At 35.9% G+C, this 27,184-nt stretch overlaps 1 protein-coding gene across 2 annotated transcripts in view; it reads left to right on the top strand.

Moving 5' to 3' along the window:
* The window catches only part of LOC142986641 (uncharacterized), a 90,630-nt gene that overhangs the window by 5,169 nt on the left and 58,277 nt on the right, over positions 1–27,184 (top strand). For both annotated transcript variants that reach the window (XM_076135190.1, XM_076135192.1), the window contains exons 2-7: positions 5,549–6,663; positions 6,745–6,994; positions 11,445–11,558; positions 13,197–13,306; positions 13,540–13,692; positions 14,362–14,493. In XM_076135190.1, coding sequence (XP_075991305.1) covers positions 5,785–6,663; positions 6,745–6,994; positions 11,445–11,558; positions 13,197–13,306; positions 13,540–13,692; positions 14,362–14,493 — 1,638 coding nt within the window. In that variant the 5' untranslated portion in view covers positions 5,549–5,784. The remainder of the gene's footprint in view (positions 1–5,548; positions 6,664–6,744; positions 6,995–11,444; positions 11,559–13,196; positions 13,307–13,539; positions 13,693–14,361; positions 14,494–27,184) is intronic.

Raw genomic sequence — 27,184 nt, 5'->3', positions numbered from 1 at the left:
AGTTTCGGACATTGACCGGTCTCCTCGTAGTTTTTCACTGTACTCTGTCATCAAATAATAGGTTATGTTGCTCTTGATATATGGGACAGATAGAGCAACGAAATAAATAACAATTACAATTCATTTTGTTGCTCGCTCCATTCACCAAGTACTCATATCAAAATTGTTTCATATCATAAGAGTAATCTATTCCTTCAATGATTTATATGCATGCAAATAAATTGTAATGCATTGTACGTTGTGTGTAATATATGCACACTAATGTAGTATAATGATATTATATAAATACTGGTTGTTATTTATTTGAACTATATACCGTCTGCAAGATATTTGCTATCGTAATGCACAACACATAGTGTAATAACTTGTTTTACTATAGACAGAGTCATCATGATAATGTTGCATGTAGCAACTGCAAATTACTCTAAACCAACAGCTATAATGTTGTTGTAGTTATTTGATGACTTCATTAGCATCAAAGGTTTAATGAGGTTTTGTGCCTTTTTTTGTATGTTATTGTCTATATTCAAATCTTAAATGAACACTTAATAGTAAATCAATGCTAATCGATTTAATTTAATTATATTTGAGAGATTTCAAGATGCATTTTGGATTCCATGTCTAAAAACGTACATGCCTAGTAGAAACCGTTTACTAATTATTTTGCATCGTTACTTAGAAAAAATAAATTTAATAAAGAGCATTTAAAGAAAAAAATCACGAAAATTATCATTCATTTCTTCTGAAAGGTATTTTAATATTGATAATTTTACCACATCTTATTTCTTTGCGTTAACGTTCAATAAAAGACCGAAACATTTCATTTTATATGTAACTCGTACTTAAACAAACTAAAAAAAAAGTAAGCGATGCTTAGAGAAAATAATATAGTAATATAGTAAACAAAAGTACGAGGTAGATAGGTATTTATTAAGTTGCGAATGGTGAATTGAGTAAATTATCCGCGATTGTGTCCTAAGGGCAGTTATTATTTACCTGTATTTACCCAGTATTTAGTCTCGAACGCAACATGTCGTGTACTTAGTACAGATAACCATGTCTGTCTCGTTTATGAAAAGAAACCTTGTAATATTTTATAAGTACCTTTATTATATTAGAATTTCCTTTTGATAATTTGCTGTTTAATTGGCCTGAGAATGAGGGCCTGTGCCTTGCCATTCAACTGTACTATATCTTAAAACTATTGGTACTATAACTATAAAACATTCAGGTAGGAACAAATCTAATCTAAGAAAATTCAATGTTCTTAGCTGAAGATAAAATTGGAACCATAAAAAATACAGCTCATTCATTACAAAAAAACGTTTTTTTCTATAAGTAAGATGCTGCCTATTTCTATATTTGTCAATATCTTAAAATCTACATATTTACTCATTTTGTGCAACGATGTGTCCAATGATATTTATAATAATCAATCTCACGTTTGATAGATTTTTAGACACTTTTTCAACCATCGATCTAAATCTAGTTTCGTCAGATTGCCTAACTTGGGCCGCGGTATTTATTTCCCCGGACGTATTAAATGTTTGATATAATTCTTCAATTCAGTGCACAGTTCATTAAGAATAAACATCTACTACTACATCACCGACTAGAACTAAATGCAAATACTTTTCTGGTTTCTAATAACTCGGCAGGTGTTTCTAACCAACAGGCAGACAATGTAATCGTCACTTGTAAGGCTTAGCAAATAAGTCAACTAAAGACTATAACTAAACAAGAATAGCATTATAATATAACTTCTGTGGACTATTCATGTTATTAGAACATTATAATAGCACGTTGCTCATACTTACGGGTGTGATGGTACAATAGATTTGCGTGTTAATAGACACGTATGAAATAACACATTAATCTGAAGTGTTTATGACATGGCTTCTATTCGCGCGTTGGCTTAGTGGTTTCACTTTACTAAATATTGTACGCATAAAATTGCCACACTCTTTGTAATTTTTCCACGAATGTAAGTTAAAAATCCTAGAAAACCTTTACTACGATTTTTCACGCTTTTTCTTTCGTAAAACATTCCTATTTTACCTGTAACGGGTCTAAAATTCATTCCTTCCAAATAATCTACAGCCGCTAATCAATTTTGTCATAAACAATTCTCGACAGCTATCCTGATGGTGGTAGGAAATTGTCCCTTACTTTATATTCCCTTGGCAAAGTTGAAACCAAGATGTTCACTCCTCTACACCTCACTACTACACAAATTTAGTTATTCTTAATTTTAGAATAAAGCAACTTGCAGCTACGATATGAATTGGATGATTAAAACATTTTATTTATTAGCAAAATGGCTTTTTTATATATTCGGCCTCTTAGGTTAGGTGGAAAGCATATCAGATAGCAAATAATATAGAAAATGACTTTGGAAAGTAGCATTATAGCCCTTGGACCCTGGTGGCCTTGGGACCATGACAGAAATCTTGTATAGTCTTCTGCTCTGTCCCACAAAAAGCATGAGCTCATATTGAACTATCATTAACATATCATTGGTATTTATACTATTTGTTATTAAATGTTATCGCGTGCTTTCTGTGATTTACCTCAGTATTATCATGCATTGAAAACGTGAATTGCTATCCACTTACACAAATACGAAACCAACTAATAATACAATTGCTTACTAATCTCTAGCCACGATTGTCTTGAGCGACATCGAAGTGTTCTATGTAATTTTCCTCAGTGGAAATACTGAAACCCTTCTGATATAACCGCGTAACGCGTTTATACCTACATTAGTGATGCGATCACTGATGATGGCTGATAACAATATGACATAATCTCCGTTTTTGTGTCTGTGTCGCCTATGTGTGTACGGGTTTATTGTTTGCATTGTGAAGAGCTACCTAAACGCTTTACGCAATCTTCATTGTTTTACCGATATTCTTCGGGGCGGTCTATGACTGGATCTATAAGACAACCGACAGATAAAGGTAGATGGATTTATTTCCGTTTCTAGATATGATTGTGAATTGTCATGTCTCTAATGCAACGGTCCTCACCTGAAGTCTTACTTTTGATGAGTAGTATCTCATTGCTCTTGCTGTTTTTCTTCAAATATCAAACACCTCAACTGCAGTCCGATATGGATTCAGTTTGTATATGTAATTGCTTGTTGGAATTTAATTTCAGTGTCGGAGACAGTAACACAAATGAAATCGTTGTTTTCTCTAATTCCATCTCAATGAGTTCTGAAGCTTGGAATTCTTTTATTACATACTTACTTTTTGGACTTTGACCTTGCCGGTTTCATTGAGACTATTTGGCCATTACGTTTGAGCTTTTGATTTATTTATCCTATCCCAATAAATGTAACAAATTGATTGGTTGTAGTGACAGCTGTTATTTAAAGTTTATTGTTTCAATTTATAATACTGCCAGTGATAATAATATGTTTCGGAAATAATTTCGTAAAGTGGGCCATCTCCAAAACATAAATCTTGAACAAAATATCTTTAGTATATGAAGTTAGAATCTAAGATATACAATTTTGTTTCATTATGAATATTGTTAGTATGTGGTACGACTGGCTGTCTGTTGTCGTGTACTTGATAGCTAACTGCGTCCTTGCCCACCCGCATTAGCATTGATCGTTCATTAATCTCAACATGGCTTGACTATAAAAATTATGAACTATCTAGAATGCAGTCTGCATGTTTAGAATAAAACATTGTACTGAGTCTTAATTCTTCCTCGTACAAACCACAAATATTATTTATCGCCTATTTACCGCCGGTTTCTGGTACCTACATTAAGCGGTAGTTTATCTATTCAATAGCGTTAAAACTCATAAAAAGAAAACGCTAAATGGTGTCAGAAACCGGGGGTTAGTCATATCATTAAAATCTTTTTCTCACACATTTTAGACAAGATTTTTCAGTTTCTTTGACTTTCCATATCGTCAATTACTTTACCTGCCTCTACTTTATAAAACATAGTAATTCCTTCACCCTCGCATCACTGCTTGATTAAAGTGTGTTTTTACTGTACCTTTTTATAAGCGCAAGTCCATCTTGATCACATAGTCTCACAGATCAATGTCTAAGATGATAATTGAACGAGCGAATTGGAAATCTGAGACGTTATTATAAGCCATCTTAACTTAATGCTATGCTCGACGCAAATTCCAATTTGCATTGATGTCAAAAAATATTTTTTAAAGGTTTATTTCCACAAATGCATATCAAACAGCACTCTAGGGTCCTATTTTTATTCGAAACACGGCCATTCATCGTGCGTCTATTAAAACTGAACGTTGATATGTCATGTGATGACTTTTTGATCCCCTCTAATTACTTTATGGATGCTGTTTGGCTTTGCTGTGTAGCTACATTCATATGTTTGCCTACGAGAGTGTTGTTTGATTGACGCCATTACAATTTATGAACATTGAAAACATTTTTAAGTAATTTCGCCAGCTATACAAATTGACAGTGGTTATTGAAATGCTTCAGTGTGAATTTGATAGATTTTATTGTGATCCGTATCTACCTAGTATTCATTAAACTATGAGCAGTTAGAAAAATTTCAGTACTTACACCACTACTTTTCAAAAATTCAAACACTTGCACTTAAACAATTTGACAGTTTCATTTTACTTAGACGCTGAATATTAACGTAGAAAAACTTGTTGATTGATTTCTGTGTATTTTATCACTTCATGACCTAGCATTCCTATTGCCGATTGAATTCTATTGTCATCAGGAACCGCGCAATTACTTATTCAATCCATCTCCATCACTGCATAGAAACTCCATTATTAGTACGTGAGCTAGTGAAACATTGCTACAACTACAACGTTCCTGTGTTTTAATATTGTATTTCCGAGAAGTGACGCTTTTAGTACATTTTATTGCTCCGTTCCAAAATTGTGCATGTGAACATGACATAGCTAGGTACACAAAGTTATTCTCTCGCAAATGATCTCATCGACATGTAATACCAAAGTAGGTAAGTACTTGAATAGTGATTTTGAAATCATGCTCATCGTCTTAAACCTCGCATCGGGCCGACTGTGACAGATTTTGATTAGATAACAGCTTGAAGTGTCTCTCTGAATAAATTAACTGTGATACATTTCCGAGCGAGGCGATAAGTATTGTAATTTTATCACGTTTCATATTGTTACAACGATGAAAGGATTTCCATGGCGCATTTTTTCTGGATCATTATCTGGGTTTGTTCTTATCGTTGATAATATTTTAATGGGTGGCTTACAATCGTTGCAAATTGAATTTATTTTGGTGGCTGAGTAAGACTAAGTTTTGTATTATTGGTAGAGTTATCTGCATAGTAGTAATCGAGCTCGACTACACGTAATATGTATAGACATAAACATCATTACAGAATGTTATTCTAAAGATAATTTATATCATTATGTTATTGAGGTAGCCTAGTCCAAGACTACGCGGCATCTAGTAGATTAAACTTGAATATAAATATTTCTGTGCAATACATAGCTAATATATTGTTACATTATATGCAAGGAGAATGCGACCATGAAAACTAATTACATTTGCAGATTCGTAAAATGTTTGCTGAAAATAGTTTGCGATCAAACAACAACACCATGCCATGCGATCGGTGACGGAAGCCACGAAACCTGTTACGATATTACTTAATAAATGACATTAAATCTAATTATCATGTGACTTTTATGTGACATAATTGTGCAAAGTAACAAAGTGCCTTAAAATATTTGCTTCTTCTTAAAAATACCTTAATTTTGGCCAAAACAATAAAGGCACATGCTGTTCAATGGATACCGAAACAAAATCAACCTCGAATGTTAAAGTTAAGAAGAGCGGACGTAAAAATGAGAAGAAGAAAAAAGCAGAGGCACAAGACACTGACATCACATTAGATGAAGTATGCCAGCAGATGAACAAGCTGGCTACTGAAGAAGGGGGCGACGCCGCCTCCGACACATCCACCGACAGCGAAGACTTAGTAAACGCTTTTAACTACAACACCATCACATCATTAGCTGCACTTAAGGATATTATACAAGGGGACGACAATGACACGCCGGAGACTGATAGTTTCTTCCAACACTATTTTATGAACCATTGTAATAACCTTTCAAGTCGCAATTCTAATTCACCGTTTCCGTTTCCGGAACGGCGAAGATTATCACAATGTCGCGAAGAAGATGAAGATGATGAGAAGAAAGAAGGTGATTTATTGGGTGCCTCATTATGGGCTCAAACTAGGGCTGGTGTGGTTTCGAAAGAAAGTTCAGCAAAGCCTGTTAAAAACTTAAGCTTTAACGACAACACCGCAGACCAAAATGCTAATGTTGTCGGTGATATAGGTGGTAATGTGGAATCTGTAAATAAAGAACCTCCAAAACGAACTGTGATGGGAGCTAGACATAAATTTTTGGTTACGACGACACCGCCCGCGCCGCCCTCTGTTGAACGCATTTTACGAGCACAAGTGCACAATGCACACACTGTTCACTTTGGAACCAAAGGTGCCGAAGAGTTGCGTCCAAACATACGTTCTATTTTTGCAAAGCAGAATCTCCACCATGATAAGAATTATTTTGATAGTAGTTTAATTGAGATTAGATCTACCGTAGATGAAACACCTACGAGCTCTGAGGATATATGGGTTAAGAGGACCGAAGATAAGGTGAGTTTTGCTGACGTTGAATGATAAAAAGCAATGCGATAGTAGAAGTGTTCTAATTAAAATGCCTTTTGCATCTTTCAGGTAACTCCAAAAGAAGAGCCGGCTGTTGTGCCTGCTGCCACGCCAACAAAACCAACACCCAAAGCAGACGAAGTTATATTTAGAGCCGTTGGAAAAGATATTGAAAAAGTAAGAGCACGGTCAGGGACATGGGGTGCTGCAACGGGCGCTGCAGCGGGCGTTAGGCAAAAAGAGCACGTGAAGAAGACCCCACCTCGTAAGGAGAGAGAAGTACGACGTGTCGGCGATGACAGACGACGAGAGAAACGAGGTGAGTGTTTGAATGATTAGTGATTGTAGTGTAATTATATGAGTGTGTCGTAGGTTATGCTGCAAGCGATGATCAGACGACCTCCGCGTTTATAGGCATAGGTCCAGCACGCGAAAACTATGACATCATTAATTAATTATACTTGCGTGACTTCACCTTACTAATTGTTTTCCACTTAATCTGATTTCTGAAAAGAACACACAACTTTGTGCTGTCAAATAAAGTGATACCTGTGTTGTCCGCAGTTAGTAAATATAGATTTATTATCGCAGGAGAGTGTAGTAGGTGGGCCGCAATGTTGGCCAGAGTGTGCCTACATATTTGTTTCGACCGAGCTGGCCGTGCGCCAGACGTCTAGCCGTAAGGTTCGGTGTTAACGTGAGAGTAACTCATACCAATGTTTATATCATTTCGAACTCTTTGTCTGATGATTACTCATTAGGTATTTTTGTAATTAGCTGATTAATTAATTAAAATGGAGATTCTAACATTAAATATGATTACGTTCTGCGTGAGAAACGAATGTCTTGAATGACATGAGTAAAATTTGACTTGTATGTGCACCAAAAATCTGTTAGGCACATGTAGCAGACATTGTGTTGATATAATGCAAGTGCGTGAATTCGTTATTGTTTCAAGTTTTTTTTAGTACAAAGGTTATGTGCAACCAAAGTCGCGGATAAGCTATATTAAGACCTCGAGACCTGGATGGCTATAAAAATATCCGAATATAAAATAAAGTCGCTTTGACGACTGGCCGTTTATTATAAGAACACCGAAGGAAAATAACAAGTTTGCATGTTTAGAGTGTTTATGTTGTTTACCTATGCAATTGAAACAATCATTGGTTCACGTGTGGGTGCGGTTTGGCATCAACATCGTAAAGGTGTCGCCACATTTACTCTGTTTGTTTATCGATATTAGAATAATGATCACGGAATGAGAACACAAAATATATTTGTTTTGCCCATTTATTACGCTTGACTGAGTAGTCAATTATGAGGTGATTGATTTAGTCATTCTATTTTATTAAAGTGCCGGAATTTATTTTACTTGTATTAGGTAGGTATTTCATTTAAATACTAAAGTGAAAAATGATTCGCTGATTGTAGGTACCGGCCGTCTCTGCATTTCTTTATAATAAGTAGTTGTAGCCTCTGTTCACAGCTATGAATGATTAATAAATCAGCGGTGTACAAGTACACGCACTGGATAACACGATGTTAAGATCTAATCTGTTGTCATGCAATAAAACAATGTAATTTGCACCACGCAGATTCAAACAATATGAATCTGTTACACTTACATATAAAACATGCGTCTAGTGGCCTTGATTTCGCCGTGGTAATAACATAGTAGCGAACATTATCATATGTTTGTCTACGCGCGATAAAAACCTATTTTACATTTATCGATATCACTTAGTGCTGGGATTTTTCCTATTTGACAGAAAGTTTATGTTACCTGCGAGATTTACACCAAACACTAGTTCTAACACCGACTAGTTTAATAAATCGGTTATGCGTTATGAATGATGAAGTATCACGGAATACGTCGCACCGTTGCTCGCACAATGCATTATGCATAGCGTTTCTATGCGCACTCAAATACTTCAGCTCCATTATGCCACTACCATTAATATGTTTGTTGGTCGCATTAAACGCAGCATAAATCTCAAATGGAACTACATTGCGACCTTTACTCGTGAAATTAGGTTAGGTATTCAATACACTCTAAGTCTACTTTTTAGATAGATATATCGCGTATAAAAATCAACGATTGTACTTAGTTCTTTATTACTGCAATCAGACCGCGCGGCTCTTAATGAGGCTAACCCCATAAATAGCTGTGCGCTTTAAGGTTACTGTCAACTAACTTGTTAAGACGGTATACTTTAGCTCCTAATAGCTCGAAAGCTATTTGGACCGCCTAACCGAACCCAGATGATTCAAGAATGAAACTTCAATTTTATTTTGCTATACCTACCTACTGTAAATTTATAAAATTCGGTTCCTTTACTCCCGAAGCAACACACTTCGCTGAGTTAAGATGGAATTTAGTGGCTGTGTCGGAGACATTTAATCGTAGCGGTTTTACACCCGAGTAAATAAGTATGAATCAGACGCTCCAAACAAAGTTTGTTTGTGTTTGTACGCGGCATCAATGAAAACCTGACCTCCTTTAACACTTTGTTTTGGTACGCAGTTGTTTACAACTTTCTTTTATTGCAAGAGATGCTTTAAATGTTGCTGTTTTCACCCCTTTTACTCAATAACGAAAGATTCATGCCAGTGACACATTGAGATAATAACTTAGAATTATTTTATTACCGTTTCCGATTTACTTGTGAATCTATTTATATTTTTTTATTGTTTTTTGTACACTTACTTTGGTTCTCAAGATTTGATAACCAGTTTATAAGGACGTTTGTTCTTGCAAAAGTATATATCAGAACGTTTGTGATGCTGACCTTGGATAGGCCAAAGTAGGTAGGTACCTATTTTTAGGCTATAACAGACCACCGTTGAATATTCACTCAAGATTCACTCATAAGTAAGTAATAGTTTTACCACATAAAATTGCGTTTGTTTTCCTGAAAGTGGCCTTCACGCCTTACCAGTGTTATAGTAATTTATTATGAAGTAACGCTTGCAAAAACAATGTACTTTGTGTCAATATGCTATGCGATGTGAAATTTACATCCTCTTGACATTATTTAATTAACGCTTTTGGGTACCTATTCAACTGTTAATAATATTATTTCATTTCATTGTTTTTTTTTGTCTGTCACTTGATTACCAAAGCTGAATAATACTCTTTATTCAACGCTTATATGCGCTACAAAAATCAGTTATACGCACTACTTTAAATAGGTAATAACTACTCTCATAAGTATTACGCACAATCTCACTAACATAGGATACGCAATTCAAGGATACTCGTTAAAAGAGTGGGCACAATGTGTAGGGGGAAAACAAACAAACTAGTCGTAGTACCGTATATCAATGGAAACTGTTTTGTAATACAACCGCGACTCGGTATGTAGATTCTGACACAGATACGCACATGGTGTCAACGTTTTATAGTTTTATTACCTTCCCCCTTAATGAACACTAAATGAACTTGTAACATTTTTCATTTTCTACAACAATCAAAATCTTAAAGGGGACTTTTAAAGCATAACATACAAATGTGTTGGTACATAGCCTACCTATTATTCGATTACCAATTAGGGTGCCCTTCCACGAGTCTGCAGCCGCTGCTCCCATTGGCCAGTTGAGGGCTACATTTTGCTGTTTGTTTGGTGTTCAAATTCGATACTTCGAAAAACGTACAGAATGCCTATAATTCAACGAAAGCTCCCTAAGTTGCGTAGACAGGACTCGCCGGGTGCAGGGCGGGACGCGAGCGGTATTTGTCCTGTGTTGGTAGCAGTCATCAGTCGCGGCTCGGTATTTACCGCATACGAGCTGTTTCTTACTACGACGTAGCCCATAGGGCACTCATAACGAGACATTGGGGTCACGAGAAGTGTACCATTTATTTTGGAAGTTGTAAAGTATGGACTTTAATTAGAAAAGGGAACTTTTAATTAGTCGTAAACACGTAATAATGTGAAAACCTACGTGGTAGTGTAATAAGTAATATCTAGAATCTTGTGTTATTCAAGAATATATCACACTAATTAGAGCAGCGGTATTATTTGATTCATCTTCAGCAGGATGAGTGAAGAAAAGAAAAACGATAATAAATTTCGCAGACTCAGCAAGTATTGTTTTAAAATATATTTCACCTATTTCTCAATGAGTTGATGCCGACGCATAATTTACGTAAATTATGTTATTATTAAGTATTTAATTAGCAATATGTTTGGTAATAACACTCCTAAATCTATTACCTCCCTAATATCTACTACATTTGAAAGCTTGAAAGTCGGCAATTCAATGTGTTAAAAATCCTTGGTATTCCAATAAAGTGCGACAAACTTTACGATAACTCTTTAAGGTGTAAGTTGCAATGATTAGATGTCGCATTTTATGACAGAGCGTTACAGTACGCGATGAACTCGAATTCTTAATATTATCTTCTAAGATTTTGCAGTTAGTGGTATAATAGGATAGGATAAGACGTATGATGCCTATCATGACTTATCCTATTCGCGCTAGGCATTGGAATGGTTTTTGGCGCAAAACTTTTAATCTGTTAAACGATGATTAGCCATGCGAAATATGTATTGTCGTGTCATAATAATATAGTATGGGCAAATTTTGTAAATCCGACTTATTCAAATACAGTGTACAAATGTAGTTATTATATTAACTCAAAGTCTTATTCATGACAGCACTTTGGCAGCTTGTTGGATTCCTAAATCCTCTCTTAATTTCGGAGGGGACCTGTGTCGTATGTATGTATGATATACGTGATTAAGAATTGTGTTTGCATATTACAGAGCAACGTCTTGACGCAGCCATCACACGCAGCACTCAGTCCGTCGGCGAGCGCAAACGACGAGGTTCCTCTGACGATGGGCAACCGCATCCCATGTACCAACAGACCATTCATGGTAAGACATCGCTAGTTTAATATTAACCTTTATCTATCTAAATATATATTCATCTCAAACGTGACTGACTGACTGACAGTGATCTATCAACGCACAGCCCAAACCATTGGACGGATTGGGCTGAATTTTGACGTTATGACGTAGACATCCGCTAATGATTTTGATCAATTCTAGCACCAAGGGGATAAAATAGGAGGTGAAAATTTTGTCCTCAATCACAAACCACGCGGACGAAGTCGCGGGCAAAAGCTAGTTAAGAATAAAATGCCAATACTACTTGTTTACGCGAATATGAACTATTCCCTGACACGAAACAACAATCTCTTGATTCAACGTTTTGCGAAGGATTTAGGCCTATACAACACAGCGACTACTAACTTAAATGCGAAACTTTTCCGTGACTATTAGACACCTTCATTATGATTCGTTTGGTAGTGAAAGAACAATAGTTAAAAGTATTATATATAGCTGTTCAATCAGTCATTCGATGACTATAACGGTCAGCTGTCGACTTCTTGCTGGCATAAGCACTTATTTGAACTGTTATAATGTACAGTTGCCGTCGGCTAGTTACACAGCGACTAGCCGACTGTGCGTAACGAATCGTTATGTTGGACAGCCCTCGAGGCCTATGTTAAGCATTTCTCTTTTTTTTTTTGAGAACCAACGCTACATACTTACCTTCTGCCCTACGACTCCTTGCCACGTCTCTTGTGAAATCAACAATATGTCACTATCAATATCTAAAAAAGATATTAGAACGTAATTCAAATTCAAGTTTACGATATTTGAATATGCCATAATATTATTGTCTTCGTTAACTGGTTTAGCATCGCAAAACCAAAAGCCTTCTAAACATAGGTACACTTACACAGAACAGAAACACAGTCACTAAAAAATTAAAGAAACAAGCAACAGTATCAAAATGTTAATAGATTATACCTTTATGACATGGTAATTCAAGAGCAGTGATAGCCGAGTGGTATAAGTTGACACCTCCCACGCAAGTGGTCGCAGGTTCGAACCCGAGGTAACACATCAATGACTTTTCGAAGTTATGTGTGTATTAGAAATAATTATCACATGCTCCAACGGTGAAGGAAAACATCGTGAGGAAACCTTGCATGCCTAAAATTTGTTTAATACATTTATTGAGGGCATGCAAAGTCCCCAACCCGCACTTGGCCAGCGTGGTGGACTCAAGGCCTAACCCCTCCCTCATTACGGGAGGAGACCCTTGCCCAGCAGTGGGACAGTAATGGGTTAAATTTATTTATTTATTATAATTCAATATGAACAAGATATCGCCATCGGTTTAAATTATTACTATTTTTATGTAAGAGTGTACCTTCCTTCAAATCTCCGTTAACTAGAAACATTTTTGATACATCAGTACGGAAAAATCAGTTCTATATTAACATTATTCCTTATACGATGTAAATTAATGAATTTACGATAGTCATAAAGTAAATTGTCGTGTGAACGTGCATACGCAGGTGTTGTTCTGATTCTTGGAGCGACGTCAAGTCTACAAATTCGCACTTGCTCGACGTAGTTCGAAAGATTATAGTCTTACTCGGTTTTGTTCAATGAACAGCAAAGATGTCACGTTGTTTGATAATTTCTTCGTTATTACAGGAACCTCCGGGGTGAGCCGGCGGCCTCTGCTCGATTATCTCAAGTCCAAGCCGCGCGGTGAAGTGAAAAAGCAGCCCTCGATTATGCAGCAAGTCATATCTGCTGTTCAGGTAAGATTGAATTGTTTCAAACATCAACGTCACCTTGATATTCTTATAAATACTTAACAGACTTACTAGAACGTTAATGCTATCTTTATCGCTAATAGGTATCAATAGTAACAAACCTCTTGAGTGTCGCCACGCCCGTCGCACTATTCATCACATTACGTCTCTCACAAATTTTGCGTGCATCACATTAATTCTGCGTGCAATCATTTAACAAAAAAATATTTTCTTTTCAGAACATGACCAAATCGAATAGTAGTGCTACTGCCAAAGATGTAGCAAAGCCAGAAACGTCGAAGGCCGAAGCGAAGGTCGAGCCGGCGCCCTCAACCCCTTTACCGAAGGTGCGAGACGGATCTGCTCATCCCCACTCCGGCAGTGACCAACGAGTACGTATACGTTTATGTTGAAAGTAACGTGATAGCTGTATAGCGTTTTGTTTGCAATTAATTTATAATATTGGTGGCCTTTGTGCTTACACCATGACAACGTACGAGACGTAGCTCGTACGAACTTGCGAATGCAAATCCCATGAATTATTTTTTAACTAATTTGCCTTTACACAATTATATAAAGGTGCACATGTGCCGTAATAGTATATACTATTACTTTGCTGATCGCGATGTCAAGACATCATTTTGCAGAACAGTTGAACTGCATAACGATTTATAAAGTTTACTAAAGATACTAAGAACTTCAGGCAGCTAGTTTTGAGTGAAATCGCGCTTTATAATACATCTTTTTATCTCATAAATGATGTAATCCATGAAACTGCTTAGATGCCTTGTTCATAACTGCAGACATTAGGTGACAGACTCGTGACATCACGCACGAAAGCTGTCATTTTGCAAACATTCTTGACAGGTAGTATCAGACAGGCAGTGGCAATTAGAGCGTATTCGCTTCGCTCACGCGCATTTATATCTCTTCTGTTATGTGTTGAACCTCTTAAGACGTCTTAAGAAATAAATTATCCCGCCTGTGCTACTAAGTAAAGTAAGCAATCAAAAGTCGTTTTCAAATGTGTAAATAATAATAAATGTTTATGTCGTCAACAGTACTACCACACCATCACAGCATCATCTTCACGTCGTCCCAGTGCCATGGCCAAAGTCATGGAGATGTTCCGCGGTCGAGCCTCTGTGCCGGGACAGAGTATGCCGATAGAGGGCGCTGAGAAGAGAAAGGCGGTAAGTTCCCACCCATTATTGTAGTTCACGAAATCTTGCGAAAAAAGAGCTTATCGGATAAGTCTACTTGTATGCGATTTGAATGAGTGCCCATATCTTAGAACATGAAATGTTTCTTTGTACCTTCGAATAAAAACTGGTCAGTTTGACAGAACATCGGAGTTCCAAAAGTCGAACGAACGCAATATTTACATTTGATTTGACATACAGATGCTAGCTATCGACGAGTTGTGTAGTGTAGATAGCGGTATTTGCATGCAGTAATATGGTACTTGCATCTTTTTAATTGTGCAGTGAGCTGAATACTAGCTCTTGCTCATGTTCCTGTGGTTCCGCGTGGATCATAGTTATACGGCTTATTACCTGTTCTTGTGGAGTCTCCTGGATAAAAACTATCCTTATTCCTTTCTCAGGTCTCTCAATATCTTTGCATAAAATTTCATTCAAATTGGTTTTGTGCTTTAGGCGATAAGAAGACTTATTTTAACATTAGCAGTGAATGTATGAATAATATCTAAATTGTTTGTCTTTTGCTACAGTTCCTGTTTCCATTCAGCAAACACAAAGACTATTTTTGTATTAACCTTTGTGACCATATTAAAAAGGGGCAGCCCTTTTTAACACACTAAAAAGTAATTTGAATCTTATTACTAGTATCTCGCCTTTATTTGCTGGTCACTTTGAATTTTAACCAACCGATAATAATGTCGACGAGATCGAAAGTATTGAATAGACGGAACAAGTTATCATTGTGCGTTATTTGTCTGGTCAAAAACTGCGGAATTTGGACCACCCTTGTATACGCAGCTGGTCCATTCAAGATCATGGTCAGCATTTTGACCGTCGCTATTGACCCCTCTATATAATGCCACAGTATGCATTGTGATCTATGTATTTAACCCCATCCTTGTACAGAATAAAAGCACACATGTGTCATAAGAATAGCGGAACTCGTTTTCAAAGAGTTCGCAAAATAAAACGTGTTGGTACCCTTTAAAAAGTTGATGTCTAATTTAATGTGGTTTTCAATGGTTCCAGAATATTGTAGGTCAAAAGTGTATAAAGCTTGTTTCTTTTCCTTTTTTGGTATAGAAGGCATTGAGCGTTGAAACAGGATGTCCACTTATAATTTTATCAAAGAATTCTTCTTTTCTCAGTGCAGTCCTTTTTACATCAAACTGGTTTTCGGACCTACACCATGACATTAAAGCTTCTATTAATCGAGTTTCGGTGGCTGTGGAGTAGCTAGATAGTCTGTGGCCATGGCGCAACAAGTAAACTTGGGCCGTCTACACAACAACTAAAAGACACAATTAAAAATGGTTTGTTGATCAGAGTCTAGCCCCCCCCTGAGCTCGGGGATCTCATTGCTTTCCACTGCTTAGCCATACTATAGCTACGCCACTCTTGAGAGGCTGCTTCGGATGACAAATGATAATATTTTTTATATGCTACGTAAAGACGTGCGCTTTACTCGTTATCATTTTACGTTTTGATTTTGGGACTAAAACAATTGTCCTTTGTACAAAAAAATCTATACTCTATCTACCAACCTCAGATTACAGGGCTCATGATTTACAAGTCACATTTGCAGCCACGGGACTAATACAACAACAAGCTTAATTACGCAAACTACTTCTGAACGCTGTTCTTAATTATAGCCAGTGCTCTATCAGTTTTCGTAACGATAAGCCAAGCTGTATTCTTAATATCACCAATGTTACGATCAGAATTTCTTCTCCGTTCGTACTACCCAACAGTTTATTGTGAATGCAAAACCTAGTATTCTGACTGATCCAATTTTACTAAATTGCTGAACACGTCTTAAACACGATGTAGTTTTTAAGGTAACGATGCTCTTTCGACCAAATTATGTCATTTTGGTTTTATTAGGTCTTGGTCGCAGATGGATGGTTTAAAAATGAAATTGTCAACTGACAGTTGAAATTTTCCCAGGTGTTGTCTTTTTCTAGCCGTTATGACAACAAAAAAACGCAGATTAAGATAAATATTTAAGAGGCTCTCAAAAAACGCGTGCCATTTTGCTTGTTTTAGCTCGATAATGATGACAAGAAAATGTATTCGCATTTATGGATGGTACGGTACCTACGTGCGCGAGTCTATACTTGGCCGGCTTTTTATATTCCTATGTAATGTATTGCCAGTGAATTGAAATTGCGGTTTATGTGATATGCTATGTTCATGTGTACTTCGTGTGTGGTCTCGTATTATTGTTTGTGAATACGAGCGTAATCATATTTTATACCTCTTTTGTTTTCTAAACTGTTATTATATGGCCGCACGTTTTGCGTTACTCGATGGCCAGTGTCACCCTGAGCCAGGATTTCTCGTAATTGGACAATTATTATACATTAGTTTTTATGTATTACGTTTTTAAATAGACATTCAGTATTAACAATATTACAGGCACCTTAGGGAGCGTTTGTAGAAAAATGTTTATTGTTGATTATCCTTGCTTGTTATTTTCTCCATTTTCCACCATGGCATTTTTACCATTTGCATTTTCCGTACAAATAACTTCTATTTAATATTGGCATAATTACCTAAACATTATAATAAATTAAAGAATGTCTAGTTTAGTGTGAAAGTACGCTAAAGATTTTGCAATTACTATTGTTATCGGGTAAACATCGTATATTCCTAGAGAAAAACTAAAATCAAATCTATCCTCTACACATTAAAAAAGCTATACAAATTAAATAAATGTTCACTTCACACATAAATTCGTTGCAGTATAAATAAATAATACAATCCATGTACGAAACAGGTTCAACTACACCAATCAACATTTAGATTATTAACGCTTTCATATTTGTAACTCAAAGTACACTTCTTGTGTTTTTTAGTTCCGTAATTCAATTTGCACTAAGAACCCTATAATATAATTTAGTCCATAGAAGTGAAATAGATTAAAAAAAAATGCACGCAATATGGTACCAGTAGTGTTATATTTGTTTAGCTGTTTTGTTTTGATATCCTTGAAGTGCACGTCACATGTGGGAGTATTGTTTACGAGCTGCTATCATACGATTCAAACAATCTAGCCGTGTATACGTCACGCCTAGGGTCTATCACACCGTGCGGTCATCCATTTACCATCGCAGGCGCACATCGCGATAATACACTTACATTAGCACACTCGACAAGTCAACACGAGAGTTTCGTGCGACCACTGACATACTGTAATAACTTGTGATAAATCGAGGCTAAATGAACACGGAAAATATGACATTTACAATTGTGTTATGCAGTAAGCTCAAAATAGCTATAGTCTCAATTGATAAATCACGATTCCGTTAGCCAATTATACGTACGCCCACGAAGTGTTAAGTTATCAACAGTCGTGCATGGCATCGAAGCGCGCAGGGGGTTGGTACGTTGTCTACTGATAAAACGGCGAGCATTTCCCGCGACGCTTTTCCAGTTCCGCGCCGGAACCGATTTTGATACCCACGGATATCGGTCGCTTACACACTCTTATGTTGCATAACAATAACGACGTCTCGTGACGGCGACGTTATCTCTCAGTACTTATAGAGATGCCTCCGTGATCTAACCTACCCGGTACTACGAAAATGTTTGCATCGTACCGAAGCTTGTACTGACTAGTGATCGGTGAAATGCCCCTATTAGTGAAGTGTTCGTGACTGTGGATGGACCGATATGGCGAACTACTTTAGATGGAAGAAGGGCAAAAGAGACGAGGATGTATTTTATTCGGAGAAACCTCGGAGTAGGTCGTTGGATCCTCGCTCCTTGGAGTTGAGTGGTATTCGGTTGGTTGCCCAGTACCACCAGCAGCAACAACAGGTAATTACGTTGTTTATGTTATCGCATCGGTGTTTCTGGTTTATTGTTATGGTAACGACACGCTTGCAGTTACTGTCGTACCGTGATTGTTTTAAAACAATTATTAATTAGTTAATTCCTTAGGTTTCTAATTAAATTTCGTAAAACAAAAAATACATAAATTTTACCTACACTGAATTTGCTGGTAACGTGTGAAAAATCGGTTTCTTTCAATTTAACAATTAAGCCGTTGTTAGGAGTTTAATGTTATTATTGACGTTCCTAATAATTTAATTGACATGATCAAAGTTATTTATTAAACATATGTAGAGAGTCACCGGTTTTGCTATAATATTAAAATTGATGTTCGTTTTATTTTTAAAATGTTAAAATATTGTTATGGTTTTTTAATATGAAGTGACTTTATTGCTTGTTGTGAGCTGCCTACGCGCATGCATTTAGGAAAAGCGAGTAGTGCGGCGCAGTAGCGAAGGCCGGTTCTTATGTTGTATTAGTGTAATAACATCGTGATTTTCCATCCGTACGAGTGTATACAGCATGCTGCGTCTGCCGCTCTGTGTGCCTCCACTATCTGCGCCCAAATTGATAATGCCAGATATATCACGCGTAATTTGAGTTTTATGGCGTCTGTTTATTTCAATTCGCGCATTTAGAGATGCTAACATCTTTTTGAAGTGGATTCATTACCTTGTCAGTGTTTATTACAACGGTGAATGCAATCAACACCAACATTGATAAGCTATCGCCGAGACGTGAAAGATAAAATAATTAAGAATGGATTACAACTAATGGACATACCACATTCGAGGGTAACACGTGGTCTCATTGTTCGATACTTTATTTACATTATTGTATACCGAAGAATGGTTTCGGCTGAAATGAGGACGACCTCGATTTGGAAATAGAAGGCATAACCTATGGTCCCCGAAATTTGAACAATGAGTTTTGCATACATAAACGTCATCGCAACACGATACAGATATTATAAATGTATCAGCCATTGTCGTTGGAGGAAAATGCTGGCAGCCGTAAAAGATCGAAGAAGATTAATGGTAGATTTATGCGAAGGATATCTACAAAAAAAATGGCACGTGTCACGTTTAAAAAACAAGAACATTCTAAATGCTAGGGTATACTAACTGTATATACTTATAGCATATACTTACAGAAACTTCTATTTATCTAAAGATCACTTGAACATACGAACTGATTACCGTTTGTTTATAATGATAATTTCAATTAAATTAATCATTGAAGTGAGAGATATTTTATAGGTCACAGCATTTGAATAGAGCATTGTCGTGCTTTAATATGGATCGACCGCGTCTAGTGATGGCGAAAATATAAAGACTTCATATCCGATATTAACTGCTATAAATATTGGCTTTTACTCTGCCTATTCGTTCTTATCATTTATTTCCCAGAAGTCTCGGTTACTAGAAAACCCTGATGCAGCTCATTACTAGATTAGTTTAACCTGAACCTATCGTATTCTACCTTATGTTGTGAGTTAGCGAGGAAATAGTCGAGGCATTCATTGTTTACAGTACTCTTATCAACACTACCTAAATACCTTCTTGGTGAGGCGGTTATAAGTTCTTCGCACATTTAAATAATTAGTTGAGTGCATGCTCTATTAATTTTCTACGAAATAATTTTTGTTTTCGGTTCATTTGTTTTTGGTACTACCAAAACTTAACATTAAGAAAAACAGTTCGTAAGTTATTAATTTAGTAGATTATGTTTAAGTAACACGCGACTTATTTTCGTGTCTAAATATAGTTTCTCGCTAACCCTGACTTAAGAAAATTGTATCGTTGTGCATGTGCATAATAAGTGCGATTCAGTCGCGTTTTCCTATTAACTTTACATAAAAACGAATAATAACAACGCCTTTATTTAATAAGTAGGTTTGTTACGAGTGCTACGTCACCATGATGCAGGAAATCCTTCAAAGTAAATTGTTTCGAGATTATTTACAATTGTTTCCATAAAGTCACTGTGACGGAAAATATGGGCTACATAATCTTGCACCGACTATTATGATTGGCAGTCAATTTCTCAGTAACAACTGTTAACTAGCTAAGCCATTCGACCCATAAACGGTCATCGAAGTTCAGTAAAATTACCTTGTTTACTTCATTATGAATTCGTATCTACACGACGAAGTATTTCAGAATACATCAGCATTTTGAAACTACTTCTATTCAAAATCTCCACATTCAGTTCAATAAACTCGCATAAATCTAGTTCGCACTGCGTATATCACACGCACGTTTCAGAAAATCATTATACAATGCGAAGCCAAGGAGGAGCAATTTCGTCTTATCTGCATCGAGTGCTTTGACACGGATTCATTGTTGCTACATTACTTCGGGCTGTAAGTGGGGATCATGACTCAATGTGTCATATGCAACAATGCAGCTGCTTCTGCTGAATAACCATTTGTAAAAGCCCTCGCTCATATCTCGATTTCGCTCTCGATCGGACAGAACGATGGCCAACTACGATTGGCATTAGAGTAGGAAGCATATCGGGAACAAATCTTATTTGGGTTTCGGCGCAAAATCGAACTACAAAATAGCATTACGAGAAATCCCTCGAATATGTCACGATTTTGCCCGCAAATGTCCAGGCCGATGGATAACGAGATTAGGCACTAGACTGGTATAACTAGAACAAATGGTATTCGCACGTTTTAGTTCAAATACTAAATCATACCAATGAGGTCTATAATTAGTTTAGTGTGTATGTAGATCTTGAGAATAGTAGTACCAGTTTGCGTTAAGTAAACTAATAGTGCGACATAAATATTAATTATATGCATATTGAACGCGTAGGTACGTAAGTACGGCACTCGTTAAGTAAAATTCGTCCATTTTAAATTATGATAGGAGCTCAATGAAACTAGACCTGAAAGACGAATCTTATGATGTTTACAAAGAAGTAGCTGTCTTTGTCTCTCTGCTTTTGCGTGTGAAACTTTGCAATAGTTTTTATATTTATTTATTTTTTCCTTGAGTTGGCTCGCCCCCTATTACTGGGTGTATTTTGTACACCTCTGTCTACAGCTAAGGGGATAACTGGCGTTATATTATGTATATAATTTTTTCCTTGGAGTTATTTTATTTTAACTACATAATAATATAGCAAAATTGCGGAAGGCGTAGTCTGCTTAGAAAGGGCTGTCATATACAATATTACTTATTAGCTACTACGTCTTTACGCTTTGTTGATATAGCATACTCAATGCACACATTGCTATGTATTCATAAATAACTAATGACGCCACGGCTCGCATTAGAACTAAAACGTTTACCTTCATCGCGCTGATAAGTCACAGTTGATTCATCTCATTCTAAGTATCCATCACAAATCAAACATTGATGCATTAAGAAGAAAACTTATTACCGTTTCATTACACGTTAAAGCTAATGTTTGACTGATATAAATACATTTTCTCGTGTTATCATTATGTGTGAATGGAATATGCGTTGCAACGTAAAAACGACACAGAAAATTACTTTTAGTAGCAAAATTGCTGAGCATCAAGCCAACTAAAGGCTAAGAATTATAAAACAAACTCAAGTTTACCTTTTGTAAAACAGAAACTACATATTCTTTGTAAACCTTTACTCCTCTGTCTTTACGAAGTACGTAGTCATTGCAATCTTGCTTTTGTGATCAAGTTTCTTAAGGCATTCTCTCAAGAGTAATATTCGCCTTGTACCAATTTTCCTGTGCTATTTTCTTCGATGTTTTTTTTCCAGTTCCTCTCTGTTATCTTACGCAACCCTCTAAGAAACAAGTATGCCAAAGCTTTAAAAAATCTTTAACACGCATAAAACTAGCCTAGTTTAACTGAGAAATTGATTTCTTGATAGTACTATGCTATGTATTTGCTATAGCTAGTAAAACGTCCATAATTGGTTGCGTTCTAATTTTGGTATTGGTCTACGTAATGATTGATAGGCACTTGTGCTAATGCAGTATGCATTATGCGGACAATAAATTTAAAGAAGAATGAAAATCATACGAATTATATAAAGATAAACCTTTTATATGTACTAGCTCACTCTGAAAATAGGTAATAGTTTTCCCCGTTTTTGTAACATTTTTATTGGTACTCTGCTCCTATTGGTCGTAGCGTGATAATACCGATGCCTTACTCGATAAATGGGCTATCTAACACTAAAATATTTTTTCAAATAGGGCCAGTAGTTCCTGAGATTAGCGCGTTCATAAAAACAATCCAAAGCAAAACAAAACAAAACTCTTCAGCTTTATAATATTAGTATAGATTTAGAACAGAGAAGAAAATGTTCGCCTCATCCAGTCAACCGCAAGTATTCTTGTTACTCAGAATATTAATCATCTACAGTAGGTATGAATAATCTCCCCCAGGGTTTATTGACCTACTATCGCTTTTTAAAATCAACGTGTCATGCATTGTTCTTTACATACCAACTCTTCTAATATTTAGTCGCCGAGGAGGTAATCGGTTGTTGACATTTCTTTATATAGCTCCATAAAAGGATTGCTCTTATCTCGCATATAATTCTGTGTTTATGACGACTATGTATACCAAAGTTTACGTACTAAACTGTCTGATATGGCCTAAAATATTCTTCATAAACTATGAAACTAGACAACGTTTAACTTTAAGTACACTTGGAGAGGTAATTCTGACGTACTTCAGACGACGGACGGTAAAATAACAGCCAAAATAATACGCTATTATTCTACCATTGCTTCAATAAAATGAGTTCTAAAAAATATCGACCTTTTCAAATTTAAATTCAATAAAGCGATTGAAAAAATGATTTGCCTCAATTTTGTTGGTGTTTTTCTCACCAAGTTTTGAAGTGTTTGTTTGCCAAATCAATTGTAGTATCAAGCATTCAGGTAACAAGTAAGCGATCGGTCAAATATGTCAACACAATAATTGGTCCGCCGGCTCTTGCTAACCCTAATAGACTCAATGTATCGGTAGTTTCAGTCAACATACATCGTGTTAATTAGCTTAACACGAACACATTATGCATACCTACCGCAAATTAATTGTGTCCAATATCGCGTGGTCGAGCTAAATGTGCTGTGTAAACAAAATATTTACTAAAGCTTTTAAAATTGTTGAATGTGACATTTTAGACCCATTATGCAATGACGGCTAGTGGACAGGAAACCAGTCAGCTACGACGGTAAATATCTATCGTTAAAATACGAGTATATTAGTAGTCGATACAGTTTTTCAGACGTTCTGAGAGTGAATGACTTGTTACCTGTCGATCGCGCTAATGGCTCTTAAGAGTGTGCTATGACGTTTTTAGTCAGCTTCTATAGAAAAATGTAGAGCATTCTTAATGGATTGGTATTGTTGTGCTCGACGTGTATGTCGCGTTAATCTAATATTCTTAACAAAGGAACAAATGGCACCTTTATGGATTTATTCAGTATCTTTATCAGTAAAGATGTTCAATGAGATATAGAGTGCATGTCCCAGTTTCTAGCTAAAGGTATTTGTAACAAGATAGAAACATTCTTATACTTAATTATTTAATAACATTTCTTATAACTATCTAAAAAACAAAGCGTTTCTTTAAAGAAGAATAGAACAAGCCGCCTGTTGATTTTTCCCTTTTGTCTCTTCTAAGAAATGTTAATACATTTCATATGAAAAAATGAATAAAAGTAGCAGCCGAAGTTTCTCGGTAGAAAAACTTTTCTTCAGTCGTACCTCATTGTTCTTAAATATTAAGAATAATAACTTGAACAAGAGAGATGGCGCAGTTACTATGTTATTTAGTTACTTAGTCATCTGCTACTGTCTTACTTGAACAAGTAATAATTTTATTGTCCTTTACACATAATGGTCACGTGTTGTACTTGACGTCAAACACGACCAGCGATAACACTGACCAACCGCAAAGTTGCAAGTTAGTGCCTAGGTCTAGATTTAATAACAGTCTTCTATTCACATACTATATCTTTCAAGTGATGTTAGACATCTCTGCAGACTTAAGGCAGACTATTTACTCAACTTGCGATCGGTTTATCAGTATAACAAGTCGTTCCCAAAAATAATTTGCGTAAAAAATGATTTTCATAACAATAGGTTAACTCATTGCTCTTTTACTAGTATATAATTTTCGTACAACCAGAAAGAAATATCTGTTTTTGTTGTTTTCATGTTTCTAGGACAACTAGACCAGCAATTTGACCTACTTTAGATGCATCTGGTGGTACTCCACTTCCAATCGCATTAACGTCTTTATGCCAGTCTATCCTGTAATGTGAACTGCATGCATTGTGTGACAGGATGGTGGTCGTGATAAAGATCTTAATATGGATTAATACGGATACAGACATTAGAAAATATCAGTATACCAGTCTTAACTCAGGACATCATCCGCAAGATAAGATTTCCCATGATTTTCCAAGGCAATTTTCATTCAAACCTAGGTACTTTATGGTATCTATACTTTCCGGCAATTTAAAGCTAGGTATCTATTTGCTCGCATACTTTCCGACAATAACAAAGGATTTAAAATAGATATAAACATATAGGTTTCTAAACGACTCCTCTTATAATTTAGGACTTAAATGTATAAAGTACTAGTTACCCGGGATATCGCACGCTTAAAATAATTTCTCGGACTAAAAGCCATCATTGTACCCAAATTAATTAAAATTAATTAAATTAAAGTTTTTTGTGAAAGAGTAACAAACATACACACTTCCAAACTTTCGTATTTATAATATTAGTAGGATTTAATCTTGGAAAATTAACGAAAAGGCAGATGCAAGAATCATTATGAGAAACAAAGGACGAATACATGTATACCAATGAAGCTACTGATCAATCGACTTATGATTGTAATATCCGTTGCATTCACTGTGTTCATTTTACTTCCTTAAAGACTGGATTGTGTTTGACATCTGAGAAAAAGCCTTTTCTCTTCTCATCTCACATGTAGTTACTATTTTCTTTACGAAGCTTGGTTCATAGTCCCATGTGGATCCGGTGTCTAGGGAAGTTCTTGATTAAATATATTTTTCCCTGTAAATTTTGTAATTTTAGAAAGAAACTTCATAGTTTACGAGGATTTTCGCTACAGTTCTCGTTATGTAATCGATTCGATGGTTAGTCAATAAATTGCCTGTGAGACAGAATTTTGCGAGCTTGTAATAAGATATTTAGATGGCGGTGTATATTGAAAAGACGTGAGATTTCTAGTAACTTATTGAAAACGTATGAGTAAGAAACTAAGGTGAACTGCTCACCGTAGTTAGTTATAATAGTTAGCTGCAAATATTCTCATTAAACGCTGATGTGTTGAGAAACTCTGATAAGAATGTCTTAGTTTAAGTGAGAATGCGTATGCAATCTAAGCGAATAAATATGGACATTGAAATATTACTTCGGTTTGAAACAAACACCTGGGCTTCGTCTGCGTAGCTTGGACAACAAATATTATATATCCATACTCTCCATCTCTGTGATATATGCATTTAATGGATTAAAGTGTTGTATACGTTATTCACCGGATGAATATTTCGCATAAAACATGTACGTTTTTATGTAAATTCCTTCGTAAAATGTGAAGCAGATAGGCCGTTAAGCTTTGCATAAGCCTTCATTTAAAAACCGATTCCTATATTATGCAAACTAGTGGAAAGCGATTAGCGCCCTGTAACTGCCTAAACAAATAGTAAAAGTATATTTTCATACAAATCTCAGGACAGTTGTGTTAGGATTATAAAACGAAACGTAGGCTTTGTGGAAAATAGTTAACGTTTCCACGCTCCTCTCATATGTCCTTCTCCAATGATATTGTCTATAAAAACAACGCATTCCGAAACTAGCTACCCGTAATATCCGTTTTGTCGTAACGGGGAAGCGCATTTACCGTGCAGCCACTATCAAATATAAATCGATACTACCCACTGAACATATTGTGGTAACAATACAAAAGATTCTCTCCCCTTTACACCGAGTAATAGCTTTTGCATCGAACAGTTAAAAACAAGGAGATTGCATTCCTGTGTGGTTTGAGATTAGAAAATATTATTAACCTTTTTCTATAATGGTGCATAATGTTGCGCCTTAGGCATCCTATCGGGAGAAGGAAAACCAATTTTATATGATAACTATTTGTGTGGTATTCATGTATGATTACAAGTGTAGTTATGGCGTAAGAAATGTGTATTGACCATAACATTACTGAAGTCTTTTTATGAAAGATTTTTATGGAAGATGAATTTGTTTAGACTGTACTAATGGTCAAGATGAAATTATCTTTAAAACATGTAATACGTAATGTATTTTCTCATTTCTTATTAATCAGACAAATGTATATGGTCCGATCTTTTTGTACCACAATAATATTACTAACTAAAACATCCGTACTGCCTTTGGAATGTCCCGGTCTTTCAACGAGCTTAACAAAAGATACATTCAATAAGCAAGAAAAGCAATTGTATCAATGAATCACGACTATTTACGCACATAATGACTTAAATACATACATTATGTTAATTATATTCTAATATGTACTTACATGTTACTGGATTTTGTTTTGACGACGGTGCAAATAATAAAATTGATATATTCATTAGACTGGCTCCTCGCCATTACTACGACGTAGAATTTAATGAAATATAGCCTATGCATATCCATATTAATATGGCATTTAAACCGTGTGAAGATTGTTGGAACCGTTCCAGAAGTTTTTGGGTAACACAGCTGTGATACAATTGAACTCGCATTCTTGGTTAAATAGTAAGTTAATAGATTTCTAGTTTTAAGAAACTGTAGTTAAGTTCTATTGGATTCACGACTCACTCTGTCTTGCCTTTG

Source organism: Anticarsia gemmatalis, chromosome Z (assembly GCF_050436995.1).
Source record: "Anticarsia gemmatalis isolate Benzon Research Colony breed Stoneville strain chromosome Z, ilAntGemm2 primary, whole genome shotgun sequence".
Classification (NCBI taxonomy): domain Eukaryota; kingdom Metazoa; phylum Arthropoda; class Insecta; order Lepidoptera; family Erebidae; genus Anticarsia; species Anticarsia gemmatalis.
The sequence above is the reverse complement of the archived record's forward strand: the minus strand, read 5'-3'. Positions and strand labels throughout refer to the sequence as shown.